The sequence below is a fragment of the Urocitellus parryii genome, chromosome 15 (genome assembly GCF_045843805.1).
Source record: "Urocitellus parryii isolate mUroPar1 chromosome 15, mUroPar1.hap1, whole genome shotgun sequence".
Taxonomy (NCBI): Eukaryota; Metazoa; Chordata; class Mammalia; order Rodentia; family Sciuridae; genus Urocitellus; species Urocitellus parryii.
In genome coordinates, this window is record NC_135545.1 from 25,490,298 (window position 1) to 25,506,645 (window position 16,348).

Below are 16,348 nucleotides of genomic sequence, written 5' to 3' on the forward strand. Positions count from 1 at the left end.
CTCAGCAACTGAGTGAGGCCTTGAGCAACTTAGCAAGAGCCTGTTTCAAAATGAAATTTTTAAAAAGGCTGGGAATGTGGATCAGTGTTTAAGTGCCCCTGAGTTCAATCTGTGGGAGAGAGAGAGAGAGAGAGAGAGAGAGAGAGAGAGAGGTGTTTAATATATTAAGCTGCAGAAGCAGTGACATCATTAGCATTAACTTGCTTAAGTTTCTTATATGAATTGTCTCTCAAAATGTAAAATCATCTTGAACTGTAGGTAGGACAAAGGAGAGGGAGGACGAGGGAGGGGGCACAGGGATAGGGAAGACAGTGGAATGAGATGGTCATCATTACCCTAAGTACATCTATGAAGACATGAATGATGTGACTTTACTTTGTGTACAACTAGAGACATGAAAAATTGTGCTCTATATGTGTAATATGAATTGAAATACATTCTGCTGTCATATGTAACAAATCAGAATAAATTTTTAAATTTTTTAAAAAAGAGCCTAAAGAGATAAGACAATCAAATGCAATGATAGCTCCTTAATAAGATCCTGGATTGTCTGGAGAGGGGTGTCTGAGTTGTAGTAGACATTACTAAGATAAATGAAGACATTTGAATTGTGTGTTCGATAATGGTCTATCGGTTGTGAAGTTGTTCATTTCAATGGTGAAATTTTATGAGTGTAACAATTATACTTTGGTTATGACAGAAGGTGCCTGTTTTTAGGAGCTATATGTAAAGGATGTAGGGTGGAGGGTTATAATGTCCACAAGTAACTTTCTAAAGGCTCAAAGGTCTGTGTTGGTATGCATATATCACACACACACGGAAGCAAAATGTTAACAAATTATTCATCTAGATGGAGGGTATTTGGATATTCATTATACTCTACCTACAACCTTTCTACAGTTTTGAATATTTCAAAATAAAACACTGAAGGGAGGAAGAAAAAATGCAACCATCGTGGTGTATACACAAGAAAGTTCTTTCTACCGATAACAATAACTCGACCTTGGTTCCCGGTGTGCATAAGAGAAACCTGTGTCCTTCAAGATAATGTGTGTTTGTATCTTCTCGCTCAGGCTTGCTCTCATCGTCTCCTTAACTCAGCTAGTTAACTTGGGGAACAGAAAGGGGACCTTCAGGCACCTGGTTTTTACTGTCCCCTTTTTCTTTAAGGAAGATATAGGAGCATTCCAGTGACTGCCAGGTACTGACCCCCTCAGAGTGGAACAGAAGTGTATGAATCAATACAGTTTTCTCAAGGGCACAGTAGAGACCGCAGGGCACTTGGGAACAAAGAAACATCATTATTAAATTGGAAAACGATACTCCTCACACCACGACTCCCAGCAGACCAAGCCCGACTACGGTATTGGGGTGAGGCCACTGTCCCCAGCTCTTGATGTGTGCCTGTTCCTCTTCATTCTTTTCCTCCACCTTTTTAGATTTGGCTCCCAAGCCAGCCTGTTGGAAACCAGGGATGTAGTTGTAAGCAGGTTACCTCCTCTGCCTGGGACTCAAGTTCCCTCGATAACATCAGAATTGAATTAGATGAGGGTTCTTAATTTACTCTTTTTGTGCCATGGATCTCTTTGGCACTCTAGCGTAGTCTCAGGATGGTTTTTCTAATTCCCACAATAAAGTATGTAATATCGTAAAGAGAGTCAATTATATGGAAACATGATTATTCAAAATAGGTATGAAAACACAAAAATTGGATATTATAAGATATAATCTTCCATAATGATGCACTAAATAACATGATCCAGCAGTAAGTCTAATGACGACTATAATTTCAAAGCACTGATGCATATAAATGTTATTTTGAATTACCTGATACCATTGAAATAAGATTTGAGAACATCTATTGGTGACAAATTCAAAGCTAATGGTACTATACTACAAAGTTTGTTCTCAAGCATCATCAAGGGAAATGCTAAATCTCAGTTGGTAAAACTAAAGATGTAATTTTTTTCCTTTCCAAATTCATGGATCCCCTGAATCTAGCTGACAGGTCTGTGGACCACAAGATAACTTCTGGACTAGGAATCAATTAAGTAGCTTCTGACTCTGACATAGTTGGAAGTTGGATTTCATAGGATTGTCGAAATGAGACAGGCAGACAGAATAGGGGTCATCTCAAAGGACTTAAAAACAGCATACTACAGGGACACAGCTACATCAATGTTTATAGCAGCACAATTCACAATAGCTAAATTGTGGAACCAACCCAGATGCCCTTCAGTATGTAGATGAATGGAAGGGGAAACTTTGGTATAGATACACAATGGAACATTACTCAGTATTAAAAGAAAATAAAATCATGGCATTTGTAGGTAAATGGATGGAGTTGGAGAATATAATGCCAAGTGAAGTTAGCCAATCCCCAAAAAACAAAGGCCGAATATTTTCTTTGATATGAGGATGCTGACTCATAATGGTGATGGGCGGGGAGCATGGGAGAAAATGGAGGATCTTCAGATATGGCAAAGGGGAGGGAAGAGAAGGGAGGGGGACAGGGGTAGGAATGATGGTGGAATGAGTTAGACATCATTACCCTAGGTACACATGTGAAGACATGGTATGAAAATTCTTTGTGTACAACCAGTGATTTGAAAAATTGTGCTCTGTATGTGTAATATGAAATGAATTGCATTCTGCCATCATATATAACAAATTAGAATAAATAATTTTTTAAAAGAATAGGGTCCATCTGGGAAAATGGGGCGAAATTTTACAATCTTAAAAGCTGGCACCAGAGTGTCTCTGGTAGAAACACTAGAATTGAGAGTTGGGGGGCAAGGAGATCACAGAGGATACTAGTGAACAGCAAGGAGACTGGAGCCTGAGGGGATGGAAATCGATGAGAGATTGGTCTAAGAGAAAATAAGAGAGGTGTGAGTTCTCCCTCTACTTCTGCTGAAGAAAGGAGACGATGTGGCCCAGTGAGATGCTCAGCAAGTCTGAGCCAAAGAGGTCATAAGAACACATGTGTGGGCTCGGGGTGTGGCTCAGTGGTAGGATGCTTGCCTCACGTACACGTGCCCTGAAGAGGGTCCTCAAGCAGCTACTCCCTATGGGCCTATCTAGTGACCTGCCCTCTCTCTGTGCCTCCTGGCCTGAGGGCACCCCCCGCCCCCCCCGCCCCCCATCCCCCCACCCCCTCACCCCCACCCCTGCCCGCTCTAAAGACACTTCAGCAATGTGAAGACTGAAGTCTGAGCCCTCCTGTTTTCCTTCCTTCCTCTTCCCTCTGTAGACTGGTGTTCAGTCAGCCACAGTGGTTGTTCTTTGGAGACCCTCCATTTATCAGTGTTCCTCTTAAAATAGAGTGTCTAGAGCTGAGGTCGGAGGGCAGGACAGGGCCAGGGCCATGGGACTGTTGCTTCCTTTCATCTGTACCTCCAGCTGCTGTCCCTGAGGACATTACTCCCTGAGCTGGCCTGCTGCACTTGACCATGAGAAAGGCTAGCCCCTGAGGACAGATTAAAACCTCTACAACCCCTAGAATCACCATGATCTCTTCTCCACCAGCATGTGATGAAAAATAACAAATCAATAAAGAAGTACAAAGAAGTAGAACAAAGTTCTGCCTTCTCTCAACAGTTATTTTTGTATGATTTTTGAAATGCCAAGCCCCAATTTTTAAAACTTTTATTATAAAATATTTCAGAAACCCAAAAGGTATAAAAGATCATTAAAAACAAATCAAGAGGGTGGGGGATGTAGGGTAGAGAGTTTGCCTAGGATCCTCAAGGCCCCAAAAAACAAAACAGACAAAAACATACAAGTATACACTTTCCACTCAGCTTAAGACATAAAATATTATGATATGGTTTGTTAGTGTTACTTTTCAAGGAAAAAATATCTGTTTTATTGGAACTTGGAGCCCATAGTTCTCAAATTTGCCACACTTTAGATTCTCCTAAAACTTTTAAAAATCCTTACACCCAGTTTCCATACAAATTAACACAATCAGAGCCACTAGGAGTAAATATCAATATTTCAAAAACTCAAAGAGATTCGACTGCAATGTGCAGCCAACTTTTAGAATCATACCAGGAACGGAGGTTAATGTCGGAGGTGGGGATGGAAGCAGGTGGAATGGAGTCCTGTATATCTGGTGGCAGTGGGCTCTGTTTCCTGTCCTCTGACATTTTCTTTGGATTCTCTGTGGATCCTCCCAGTTCTGAAACCAGCAGACCTTCCCACATTTTTGGGAAGAGACTGCCATCTGCTGGTCTGCTTGAGGAAAACGCAGTAGAGCAGTTGGTTGGGAAAGGACACTGAGAAAAGTATTATGGGTCACAGCACACAGTTTTTTGTTTCATTTGTTTGTTTTAATCGTTTTATTTTAATTAGGTATATATGACAGCAGAATGCATTTTGATTCTCTGAGGTACTGCAGGGCATTGCCCCACGGCAGCTCAGGAAGGAAGGCAGGGCCAGGTGAGTGGCATCATTTTCACCCGGTAACTCTATGCAGAGGTGGGGTGGCACAGTACAAGTGGGGTTCCCAGGCATCTCCAGTCCCCCAAAAGGTTAAAAAAATTTTAATTTTAAAAAGCAATGTTTGGGGGAAGGTAATAAAAGGATAAATGGATTTTTAAGATTAAAAAAAAAAAAAAAAAAGCTTTCACTCAGAAGGAGAAGGTAACAGAAGATAATGGACACCTGTCACCATTTCCCGGTGGAGATGGCATTCTCTGATCCAGAGATTGCATCGTCAGCCCCTGTGGCAGTTCATTCCTGCAGGGATGTGTTTGCTGTTCTTTGTCTTGAACAGATCTTTCTTGCCCAACACTCTTCATCTGAGTAAATATTTGTTCATTACAGGTGTCAGCAAACTGCGACCTCAGTTCCACCGGGAAGCCTTGTTGGATGTCCAAATCTCCTTCACCATGTGGTCACCTCCTGGCCCTCTGCTCGGTACAACCTGTTTACTTGTTTACTGTTTACTTAGCCTCACAAGATTCCAAACTCCATGAAGGCAGGGATATCATTACATCCCTAGCACCTATCCCAGTGCAAGAAACAGAGGGAAATATTGCTTCACGGAATTAGATTTTCTTATGGAATTTTGGAATATCAAACACTATAATTTTTTTAATCATATAATTTATTTTTATTTTTTTAGTCATACATGACAGCAGAATGTAGTTTGACAATATAATACATACATGGAATGTACATACATCAATCATATTGTCTATTCTATTCTGCTGCCCTTCCTATCCCCCCACTCCTCCCCTCCTCTCCCATCCTTTCTCTCTATCCAATCTAATGTGACACACTTTTTTTTTCTTTTTCTCATTATATCATAAATGTCTTCTGTATAACAATGAGGTTTTCCTTCTGTCTTCCGTGCAACTCCCCTTCTCCCTCTTTTTCCCTCCCACCTCTCTTCCCTATTTAGTGGTAGTCTTTTTCTCATGCTCTTCCTCCCTATCCCATTTTTGAGTCACCCCCTTATATCAGAGAAGACATTTGGCATTTGTTTTTTAGGGATTGGCTAACTTCACTTAGCATAATCTTCTCTAATGTCATCCATTTGCCTGCAAATGCCCTGGTCTTGTTATTTTTTTTAGTGCTGAGTAATATTCCACTGTGTATAAATGCCACTTTTTAATCCATTCATTTATTGAAGGGCATCTAGGTTGGTTCCACATTCTAGCTATTGTGAATTGTGCTGCTATAAACATTGATGTGGCTGTGTCCCTGTAGTATGCTCTTTTTAGGTCTTTTGGGTATAGTCCGAGAAGGGAATTGCTGGGTCAAATGGTGGTTCCATTCCCAGCTTTCCAAGGAATCTCCATACTGCTTTCCAAATTGGCTGCACCAATTTGCAGTCCCACCAGCAATGTATGAGTGTACCTTCCCGCCCCCATCCTCACCAACACTTATTGTTGTTTGACTTCATAATAACTGCCATTCTTACTGGAGTGAGATGGTATCTTAGAGTAGTTTTAATTTGCATTTCCCTGATTGCTAGAGATGGTGAGCATTTTTTCATGTATTTGTTGATTGATTGTATATCCTCTTCTGAGAAGTTTCTGTTCAAGTCCTTGGCCCATTTGTTGATTGGGTTATTTTCTTTTTTTGTTGTTTAACTTTTTGAGTTCTTTGTATACTCTAGAGATTAGAGCTCTATCTGATGTCAAACACTATAATTTGAAAACAAAGGAAAAGTACTTTGAAACCTATTTTCCCAGAAATGAGGTCTCCCTAGAAGTAAATTATTAATAGCTTCCTTTTCTACTTTCTATAAACATATCGGAGGAAGAAGGAGTGATCTTCCTTCTAGTTGGTATATAAGTTAACTTTTTATGCCACCCATTTATATTCCTAATCAGTAAACAAGCATAGTAGACAGGTACTATTTGAGATCTACCCAGCATCCACATCCATTCTTCCTTCACGTAGTCATAGCATCCTATTTTATTTTGGAGGGAAAAAAAAATCTTATACTGAGTCCAGATAATTCAGGGAAGCTGACACCATCCCCAGGCCCTGGTTTGGGTAGGTGACTGGGCCTGGAAAAGTCACTGTATTCCAACAGCCAAGCACATGGTGGGTTCACCTGTGAGGACCCAAGCTGACCCAATGAGATTCAGCAGACCTGGGGTGCTGAGCTGGTAGCTGGCAGCCATGTTGCCACCAGGAAGTGAAAAGTGGCCAGAGACTGAAGCCAAACAAAGGAAAGGAGGGACCACAGAAGAGAGACAAGAGTCCTCAAGACAGACGTCCTTTCAATACCTGCACCCAACCCAGAACTTCTTCTGGACCTTCCTGTTACATGAGCCTCCTTTTCCAGAAGTCAGTGTCAGGGAAGTTTTGTTCCTGGAACTGAACAGGTCCTAGCTCACAGAGAAAGCAGAACCAAGAACGTGACTTGTTTTCTCAGTTTAATTTTTAACAAAATCAATACATCAATTTGTACCGTTCCAACACAGATCAGAAAACTATAGTAATAAGCTGTGACACTATTCTAAAATTATTTGGCATGAGCTTAAAAGAGACACTTGATCACTTGACCCCATGGCATGACACCAGGCTGGGGATCTAAGGTTTGGGGAGTCACAGAGTGACCTATTCCAGATTTTGTGGCCTCTGTCTCCTTTTCCTTCCCAGCACCCTCCCCACATGTCAGCCCTGCTTCCAGGAGAAGTGGCCATCTCTAGACAAGAAGGTCATAGACTGCAGGCCTCACAGCTGCCCCCACGCAGTCCCCTGAGCTCAGCCACCAGTCTCCATGCCGTCTCCACTCCTCCTCAGCTCGGTGAAGAATGGGCTGTTGTCAACAAGGCTGCAAACAACGACCCAGGCTGCTTCTGCAGGACCTCAGGCCTGTCAAACTCCACAACCTGGGGGGTGGAGAAAGGTGTGGAAGAGACAGGGACACAGCTAAGCTCAGGGAAGGAGAATTCACAGGCCGTCTAGGCCACGGCCTGAGCAGGCACATCCAGCCTCCCACCAGCCCAGGGATTGGGCTCTCACCTTCCCATTGCTCATGACCAGAATTCGGTCACAGTTTAGCACCGTGGAGACACGGTGAGCAATGACCAGCACTGTGCAGCCCCGGAAGGCTTCATGGATTGTGCGCTGGATGAGGGTGTCGGTCTCCGGATCAATGGAGGCTGAGGCTTCATCAATAAAGACGATCTGGTGGATACAAAAGAAGGGGTGAAGGCAGCCTTCTGGGGCCCCAGAGGCCTGGGCCTAGTCCTAGTTCTAACCCTAATTCACCAGGCCTCCATTTCCTTAGCTGCCAGATGAGGAAACTGAGTTGAAAACCCACTTTAAGCTCTAATTATCTCTTGCACTATGGAGAGAATGATAGCCTCTCATCCAAGAGCGAACTACATCTTAGTGACCAGAGAATTAAGTTCCCGGAAATGAAATGGGCCAGTGGCCAAGTGCGTGTGTGTGTGTGTATGTGTGTGTGTGTGTGTGTGTGTGTGTGTGTTGCTTCTGCATGCAAAGCATGTTCTCTACCACTGAACTACACCCCAACCCCCAGACTCAACTGCTTGCTTTATCAATTGCCTTCCCATTTGTTTGAATTAAAATAGATCTATGTTCCCCAAAGGGGGTCAAAAACACACCCCAGGGAGTATATGAGATGGTCTTAGCCAGTAAATGAGTAAGCATTCTTCTTAGTCTGACATTTTGGTGATGATTCATTAACAATATGCATTAGAAAACTAACTAGCACAGAAAACAATCTTTTCACAAATGTTACTGGACAGGAGAAGGCCATTTTTGAAAGGAGCGTATCATCAGCAAATTATAAGACAGGTGGGTTGCAGATATGACAAAAATCAGAAAGACATGACTCAAATTTGGGAAGCAACCCAGAGGAAGCAACTTCAGCACCAAGTGACTAAGTAACTGTGAAAGAAGGAACTGAGAAGTTAAGAAAGCGCTACAAACATTGCAAATTCTGTAGCTGCCTCTCCCCCACGGAGAAGTTTCCACCATTCTCCACCACTTCTGCATGCAGCCCTTGGGGGAACTTTGAGATCTGAGACATGGAAGCAGGAGAGACCACATGTGGGTCACTGTGGGTGAGACTCATGGGCCACACAACACAACAGGAAGAAAAAAAAACTTACCTCTTCTGCAACTTTCTCCCCCACTGCAAGCCCCACTGATTTTTTCTGCCTGTTCTGACGGTTTGCACCAACATTTTTTGCATTTATCATTAACTAACCATAGTGACTGTGAGTGTGTGCATACACTTGTGCATACCTCTGTGTACACATGTACATATATGTGTGAGTATGGAGGCAGGTATGTATGCACATAAAAGAGTGTGTGTGTGTGTGTGTGTGTGTTGCTTCACTTGTGATAGAGTTTGTTCTTGGATACCCCTGGTAATAAAATTATGGAAAAATATCTTGGAAACTTTGAGAAACACTGTTACGTCAAACTTTTTTAAAAGGGTTGGGGATGTAGCTCAGTGGTAAAGCCTGTGCTTTGCATGCACGAGGCCCTGGCTTCTCTCCCCAGCACCATAAAATAATTTTTTAAATGCCATTTTACCCCAGAGCAATTGTCCCTCTGACTCCTGATTCTAGTAAAGGCAAAAAGAATGTCTTGCATACACGTTTCAAGGAGAATGTTCAGGAGGCAATTTTTAAATCAATGGGTTTCTAACTTTTTGCCTTCTTCAGAGAATAGAGCATTCTAACTTGGTTCCAGTCGCCGCCATTGTAGCTTAGCTGTGGGACATCAGAGTAAGGGGGAGCCCAGACTGAGACTCTCCCCACAACCATGCCTCTCCGCAACACAAACATGTGGAATGACATCAGCAAAACCAGGGGCCCTTTGGATTTCGGTGGAAAGAAAAGATAGCACGGTGACCGCTGCCCTGTGATGATGGAGGAGGGAAGAGTGCAGGTGCCCACCCCACGTCACCTGCGGCTCCTCACGGCCACTTGGTAGTGGCAGTCTCACCTTGGCGTCTTGAAGAAGGGCTCGAGCAATGCAGAGCAGCTGCCTCTCCCCCACGGAGAAGTTTCCACCATTTTCCACCACTTCTGCGTGCAGCCCTTGGGGGAACTTTGAGATCTGAGACATGGAGGCAGGAGAGACCACTTGTGGGTCACTGTGGGTGAGACTCGGAGGCCACACAAGACTCTCCATCACTCTGTCACACTCCTCCACTCTGCACTCCAGCCCCCGGTCCTCTTGGTCCTCAGGAGCACTTGCTCACTCTCATCTCAGGGCTTCTGCCTAGGCAAGTTCCTGGGCTGGGATGTTCTCTCAAATACCTTTCCCTGGCTGCTCCCTCGGTATTTGTTCTCCACTCAAATGTCACATCCTATCAAAGGGGGCTGCTCCCCCACTGGAGTTTCCATTGGATCCTATTAACTTCATGGCACTTGCTACTATCTGAAAGTATCTCTGTTTATTCTTTGTCTTTATCACCTGTGGGGTAGAAACACCAGGATGGCAAAGACCTAATCAGCCTTGTGTGTGTTGGTGAACCTAGAACCGAGCACACTGTTGGTGATGGCCTGGTGAGATTATTTAAACCATGACCCAAGGCAACAGCCTCCAGGATTCCTTGTGAGGGGACCCCCTCAAAGAACTGAGACCAAGACTTGGGCCTGGGGGGCTACTTACAGTCTTGGTCAGGAATATCTTCTCCAAGACATCCCAGATCTGCTCGTCTGTGTGATGGTCAAAGGGATCTAGGTTGAATCTGTCATATGAGAGGAAGAACAAGGTTCAGTGACCTCACCAACCTTTGAGCATTTTATTTTATCTACACAGTAAATGACCAAGAATGGTTGGAATTGGATTATTGGGTTCAGAGAACTCGTGGAACGGCCCTGAGTGATCATTCCTTATCTCTCTCCAGCACCCACTCCTTCTGTAGACGGCGACCCCCAAGCTGTGTTAGGACACCCCCTCCTCTCCAGCCGTGGAGTCCATGTGTTTCAAGTGGGGGTCCCTGACCTGCCCCAGGGTGGAGCAAGCAACTCAAGCACCAGCCAATCAGCCCAGGGCAATCCCTGGACACTGATTTGGCCTGGCTTGGAAGGTAACCAATCAGAGAGCACACTTCAGGACTTTAAGGCAATCCCAGGAAGCCAATCTTTGTCACCAGGCTGAACAAAAGCTGTAACCATCCTGCCTCGGAAAGAGGTCACACGGAACCCCCTAGGGCCCTCAGGTGGACCTTGAAAATGAAGCAAAGGCAGAGCCAGGGGAAAACTGGGTCCCGAATCCAGCCTTGGGTTTCTCAATATTATGAAGCAACAAACACCTTTTTTTTTTTTTTGCTTAAGCCACTGAGTTTAATTATTTTTGTTTTTTGTGATAAATATATGTAACGTAATATTTGTCTTTTTAACCACCTGTAAGTGTACAATTCAGTGGCAGTAAACACATTAACAAAGTTGTATAGTACTGTCTATACCCAGGACTTTTTTCATCATCTACAACAAAAACTCAGTACACAGTAATCAATTCCCCCTTTCCCTTCATCCCTGCCACACCTCCTAGTAACCTCTGTTCTACTTTCTAGCTCTACGAATCTGCTTCTTCCAGCTACCTCATATAAGGGAAATCATGTAGTACTGGTCTTTCTGTATCTGGCTTATTTTACTTATCATAGTGATTTCTAGGTCCATTCGTGTTGTAACATGTATCAAAATTTCACTCTTTTTCAAGGCTGAGTACTATTCGGCTATCTATATTCATACGCCACATTTTGTTTATTCATTCATCTGTTGATGAACACTTGAGTTATTTCCATCTTTTGGCTTTTGTGAACAATGCTATTCTAAACACAAGGACACAAATATCTTTTCAAGTCTCTGTCCTCACCTCTTTCAGATATATAACTAGAAATGGTAAAAACACTAATTTGGATGATGCATGTGCCAGGGTTGACTTCCAGAAAGTGGAGGGCGTGAAACGGCTTGCTGAGAGATTGGGCTCCATGTGCCCCACTCGCGGGCCTGCCTGTGTCCTTTCTCACTCCCTCACTGCCCAGAACATGCTAACAACCACCCCAAGGGCTTCACCCAGTGAGCCAGTGGTGAGGGAAGAGGGTAAGTCACGTCTGGACACAAAAGAACATGGTAGCCGTGGTGCAGATCCTTCATGGGGACCAGAGGCTGACCAATCCTATCAGGCTATTACAAAATGGAACCTGCCTTGTCTTCATTTAGGACATTATGGTTTACAACAGGCTCCTGTCTGAGGACCTCATTCAACCCCAAACCACACCTTCGTGAGGTGGACCAGGCAGGCCTGACTGGAGGAGAGATCAGAGGCCCAGAAATTGAGGCGGTGCTAACATGAGGCAGGCGAGTGCTGGAATCCCCATCCTGGGACTCTCCCCACGAGGCTGACCTCCACACCGGGCTGGCCTCCAGCCCAGCACTTGCCTGATGGTTCCCGAGAACAGGACGGGGTCTTGGGGGATAACTGACAGCTTGGACCGCAGGTCCTCCAGGCTGATGCTGCAGATGTCCACACCGTCGATGAGAATCCTGCCTGCCGTGGGCTCCACGAGACGGAAGAGAGCCGCACCCAAGGAGGACTTTCCTGGAGGGCGAGAAACAAGGGGTGTGGGAGACCAGCCTCGCCGGGCACCAGGGAGGCACCTGACCCACTCCTGGCCCAGGAGAGGGCAAGAGGGCCGGGGTCTCGGCTCCAAAAGCTTCCAGTCCCAAGCAACTCTCTTAAAGCCTAGATCAACGGAGCCCCCAGACAACACATAGGATCTGTATCCCACACACAGTACGACAGCGATTTTTTAAAAATTTTTTGCTGGCATTTTAAAAATCCCCAAATCCTACATACAGAAATTCAAATTGCACGTTTCTCTTGAAACTGTAGAAATGGGACCCCTGGGCTCATGTCCCCCCGGGCAACTCAGCCAGGGATGAGCGTGGCTGCATCTTTCAGATGGAACAGGCCACCCAGGTCCTTCACTCCACCCTCCCCACCCCACATCACACCCCAGACCCTTTCCGCGCATCTGTGTTAAAGACATTTGAGTTTTCAACCTTGTGCTCAAAGGTCGATGAGGACAGAAGCCATGTGTCCTGTTTCCCCTTAAATTCTGCTTGGAGCTGCAATGTCCCCCAAAGGCTCATGTGTTGAATGCCTGGTCCCCAGTACAGCAGGGTTCACAAACAGAACTTTGGGAGACTGATTGGATCATGATGGCTCTGACATCATCAATGGACTCATCCATTCATGAGCTTATAGCTAAATGGGCTACAACGCCGTGGGGTCAGCTTGGGGAAGTGGTCCCTGGCAATGGGTCCCTGGCCTCTTGTATGTGCGTGTTCCCCCCCTCCTCTCCTGGATACCTCTCCTGCTCTACCACATGCTTCTCACCATGATGTTCAGCCTCACCAAAGGTCCAAAGCAACAAAGCCAAGGGACCATGAAACTGTACGCCAAAATAAAATTTTCCTCCTTTAAATTTATTTTCTCAGGCACTTTGTCACAGCAACAAAGAACTGACTAATGCAGTTCCCAGGCGCATAGTAGGTACTCAACAAATATCTACTATATGAATATAGTGAACCAGACCAGTGTCTACTGAGAGCTCCTCTATGCCACTTCCCAGCCCCCCTCCCCCAGGCCAACTGGCAGATAAGAAGAGCAAAGGAACAACACTTAAAGGAACAGTGCTGGGAGCCCTTCCAACTTGCATGGTTGAAAGGTACAACTGAGGAGGTAGAGACCCTTGAAGGCTCCAGTCACCCTGGACTGTCCAAGGAGTGAAGATGGAGTCCAAGAAGCGAGTCTGAACAGTGCCTTTGAACAATGCAGAGAAACGTGTAGACCATATCCCAAAAGTAACAGGAGAAGAAAGGAGAGAAACCAGGAAGGAGGAAGGAAAGGAGGAGAAGGAGGAAGAGGAGGAGGCAGATGAGAGGTCCAGGAAGGGAAGGAGAGAGGGAAGGAAGGACAGGAGGACCCCGGTGCTACTCTGCCCTGCTCCTCACTCTGACTGAAGCTCTGCACTGTCTCATGACTCCTAAAACACCACCCTGTGTATTTTCTTCACGGTGTCCACTGCAACCTGTAATTATCACCTTTGTTTCTTTATGTGATGGTTTGCTGAACATACGTCTCCTCCACTGGAGTCCCACAGCTTTGGTTGCTCACCAATGTCTACTTAGCACAGGGCCTAGCACACATGCTAAAGTGGTCTGGTACCCAAGGCCAAAGGAGAGGATGCGGATGCTCCCCAGGGACACTCAGCTCACCGGAGCCCGTCCTTCCCACGATGCCCACCACTTCCTGGCCACCAATGGTCAGGTTGATGCCATCGAGGACGACAGGCGTGTGGTCTCTGTATTTCATCTGATAGTCCTGGAATGTGATCTCCCCATGCTGTGGCCACCCAGGGGGACAACACGTGCCTTCCATGTGTAAAGGCGCCTCAGAGACACACATCTTGTTGTAAAAGAAAGAAAAAGAAATCAGTGGTCATGATCAACCTCTGTCCACCTCTGCACACACTGGCCTCCAGCTCCTGTGACCCACCCTAGCCTGTCCCACCCCATGGTCAAGCCACTACTGTTACCCCAGGGGGAACATCCTTTCACTCCGTCCCTACCTGGAATGAGCACAGTTTGTCCCAGAAGGATAAGAAATCTAGCTAGCTAGCCCCCTCGCTGTCGACACAGGGCACTTTTCCTAAAAACTTTCACTTTTTCACTGAAGAACTAGGATCCAGGATAATAATGACATGGGCAGCAGAATTACTGACCCTTATGTTTTACAACTCAGAAATCTTGCTCCGACTTTCTCCATCTTCATCCTACTTTTCAGGCTTTTTAAGATTCATTTCACGGGAAATAAAGCCTCCAACAAGTCAAATGACTTAAAAGCACAGTTTATGAGCAGACCAACTGGGACTCAAAGCCAGACCTGCCTACCTCGAAGCCCAGGAGACTGTATCCACTGTGTGCCCTGGGAGGAGACAGCACTAGAGAAAAGCACTACAAAGCCATGGGTCTCCACTGTCAGTTGGTCTTACAACAAAGCTCCTTGGCATTAAACCAGAATCCCGTGATTCACAATGTAATCACAGGGGCAGGAGACCCAGCTTTAGAGGGCTCTGCCAGGGCCAGGCTGTGTCATCTTATGAAGCAATGTGCTTGCTGTGGGCGAGCCTCAGCTTCTCATCAGAATGGGGAAAAAAATTCAATGGACCTCATAAACTGTTTTGTAATATCATGAGACAACTTGCATAAAGGCCTTACTTAGCAAAGTGCCTGGTCCATGGAAAGGGCTCAATCTTGATAATAACATTATTGAGTCTTCACTGTGCTCAACGAAGGAGATACTATTATCTTTCCCATATCAGAGAGAGTGAACAGAGAGCATAAGTTGCACAAGGTCACACAGCTGGTTTAAGCAGCAAAATGTGAACTTGAACTCAGGTGAGCTGTGATTTTAACTACTATGACACAAATAGAAGCAATAATAATGACGATTACTATTATTGTATTTGGGTAAACCTCTTATTTCTGAGAAGATTATTCCCTGTATATTCAGGGATGCGGTGAAGGATGTAGTCAAAATGAGCCAGCAGGTGCAGAAAAGCTTCAGGATGATGAGCAGAAGTCCTGGGGAGTCTAGGGGCCCCAGGAGTAGGCAGGACTTGCAGAGGTCCCAGAAGGCATGGCCCACCCTGCAGAGCTCCCCACCAGCCCCAGACCAGCACCCCACCTTTGCATACTGCAGCATTCTCTCTGCAGCCGTGAAGTGCGCCTCTGCCTGCGAGCCAAACCGTGCAGTAGACTGGAAGCTGGATGCCAGCTAAAAGGAAGGAGGAGGCTCAAGTGGTCAAGAAGCTGCTGGGGGCGGGGGGGCTCAGGCCCTCAATGCTCCTGAAAACCACGAGCTGCCCTTGCCCCTGAGCAACTCCTCAATGCAAGTTAATTTCCCTCCAAGGATGGATGGAGCTCTCGTGCCACACCAGGCATTTCTGAGTGTGGCTGCTACTCTGGTGAAATCTCCGCATGCGACTCCATCGCCCTGATGCCGCTCCACCTCAAACTCCCGCCATGTGTGTCTTCTTTCTGCTCAAAACCTTCACCCGAGCCACAGTGCAAATTGCACCCCAGACACGGTGGAGCAAGGACTATTGAGAAGCCTCAACTCACGGGGAACAGGAGCTGGTAGATAAATGCCCCCATCTCCCAGCCTTTGGGGGAACAATCCTGGGAATGTCTCAGATGCTTCACAGGAGATCCCAGTAGAGTCGACCCTCAGTAACCTAGAGCAGGGGCCTTGATGACACTCCCGTGATGATTTCTTCCCTCCCTGTCTCACTCTTCTGCTCCCTCCATCCTGTTTCCTTGGGAGCGTCTCCCAGACAAGCAGCACCCAAGTCCTTGTTTCAGGATCTGAAACCTATGCTAGAGGAATGTAGGGATTCTTAGGAACTAGAGGCACCAAAATACAGAAACTGAGGCCCAAGAAGATGACAAGCAGAATCATCTGGAAGCTGGAGGCAGTACAGGGATTAAGACCTCAATCTTTTCTTTTCTTTAATTTTTAAATTTGTTCTAATTTGTTATACCTGACAGTAGAATGCATTTTGACACACAGTACACAAATGGAGGCCAACTTCTCATTCCTCTGGCTGTACCTAGTGCAGAGTCACACCAGTAGGGTAACCATGCATGAGTATAGGGTGATAGCATCTGTCTCATTCTACTGTGGGACTCCTCAGTCTTTATGTTTGTCACCCAACAGGCAAACAGAACATGCAGAGGGTGTGGAGTGACAAGGTCATCATACATTCATTCAATACACTGTGTCAGGTGCTGGGGCAAACCCCAGGTCCCAAAAGGCAGCA

General features: G+C 45.6%; 1 protein-coding gene across 1 annotated transcript in view; it reads right to left on the bottom strand.

Moving 5' to 3' along the window:
* Positions 1-7,265: 7,265 nt before the first annotated feature.
* Positions 7,266-16,348, bottom strand: part of Abcc11 (ATP binding cassette subfamily C member 11) — a 64,606-nt gene continuing 55,523 nt past the window's right edge. The window contains exons 24-30 of the mRNA XM_026406874.2: positions 15,214-15,303; positions 13,743-13,932; positions 11,901-12,060; positions 10,126-10,204; positions 9,454-9,567; positions 7,492-7,656; positions 7,266-7,358 (exon numbers count right to left, since the gene is read on the bottom strand). Of these exons, the coding sequence (XP_026262659.2) occupies positions 7,266-7,358; positions 7,492-7,656; positions 9,454-9,567; positions 10,126-10,204; positions 11,901-12,060; positions 13,743-13,932; positions 15,214-15,303 (891 nt within the window). The remainder of the gene's footprint in view (positions 7,359-7,491; positions 7,657-9,453; positions 9,568-10,125; positions 10,205-11,900; positions 12,061-13,742; positions 13,933-15,213; positions 15,304-16,348) is intronic.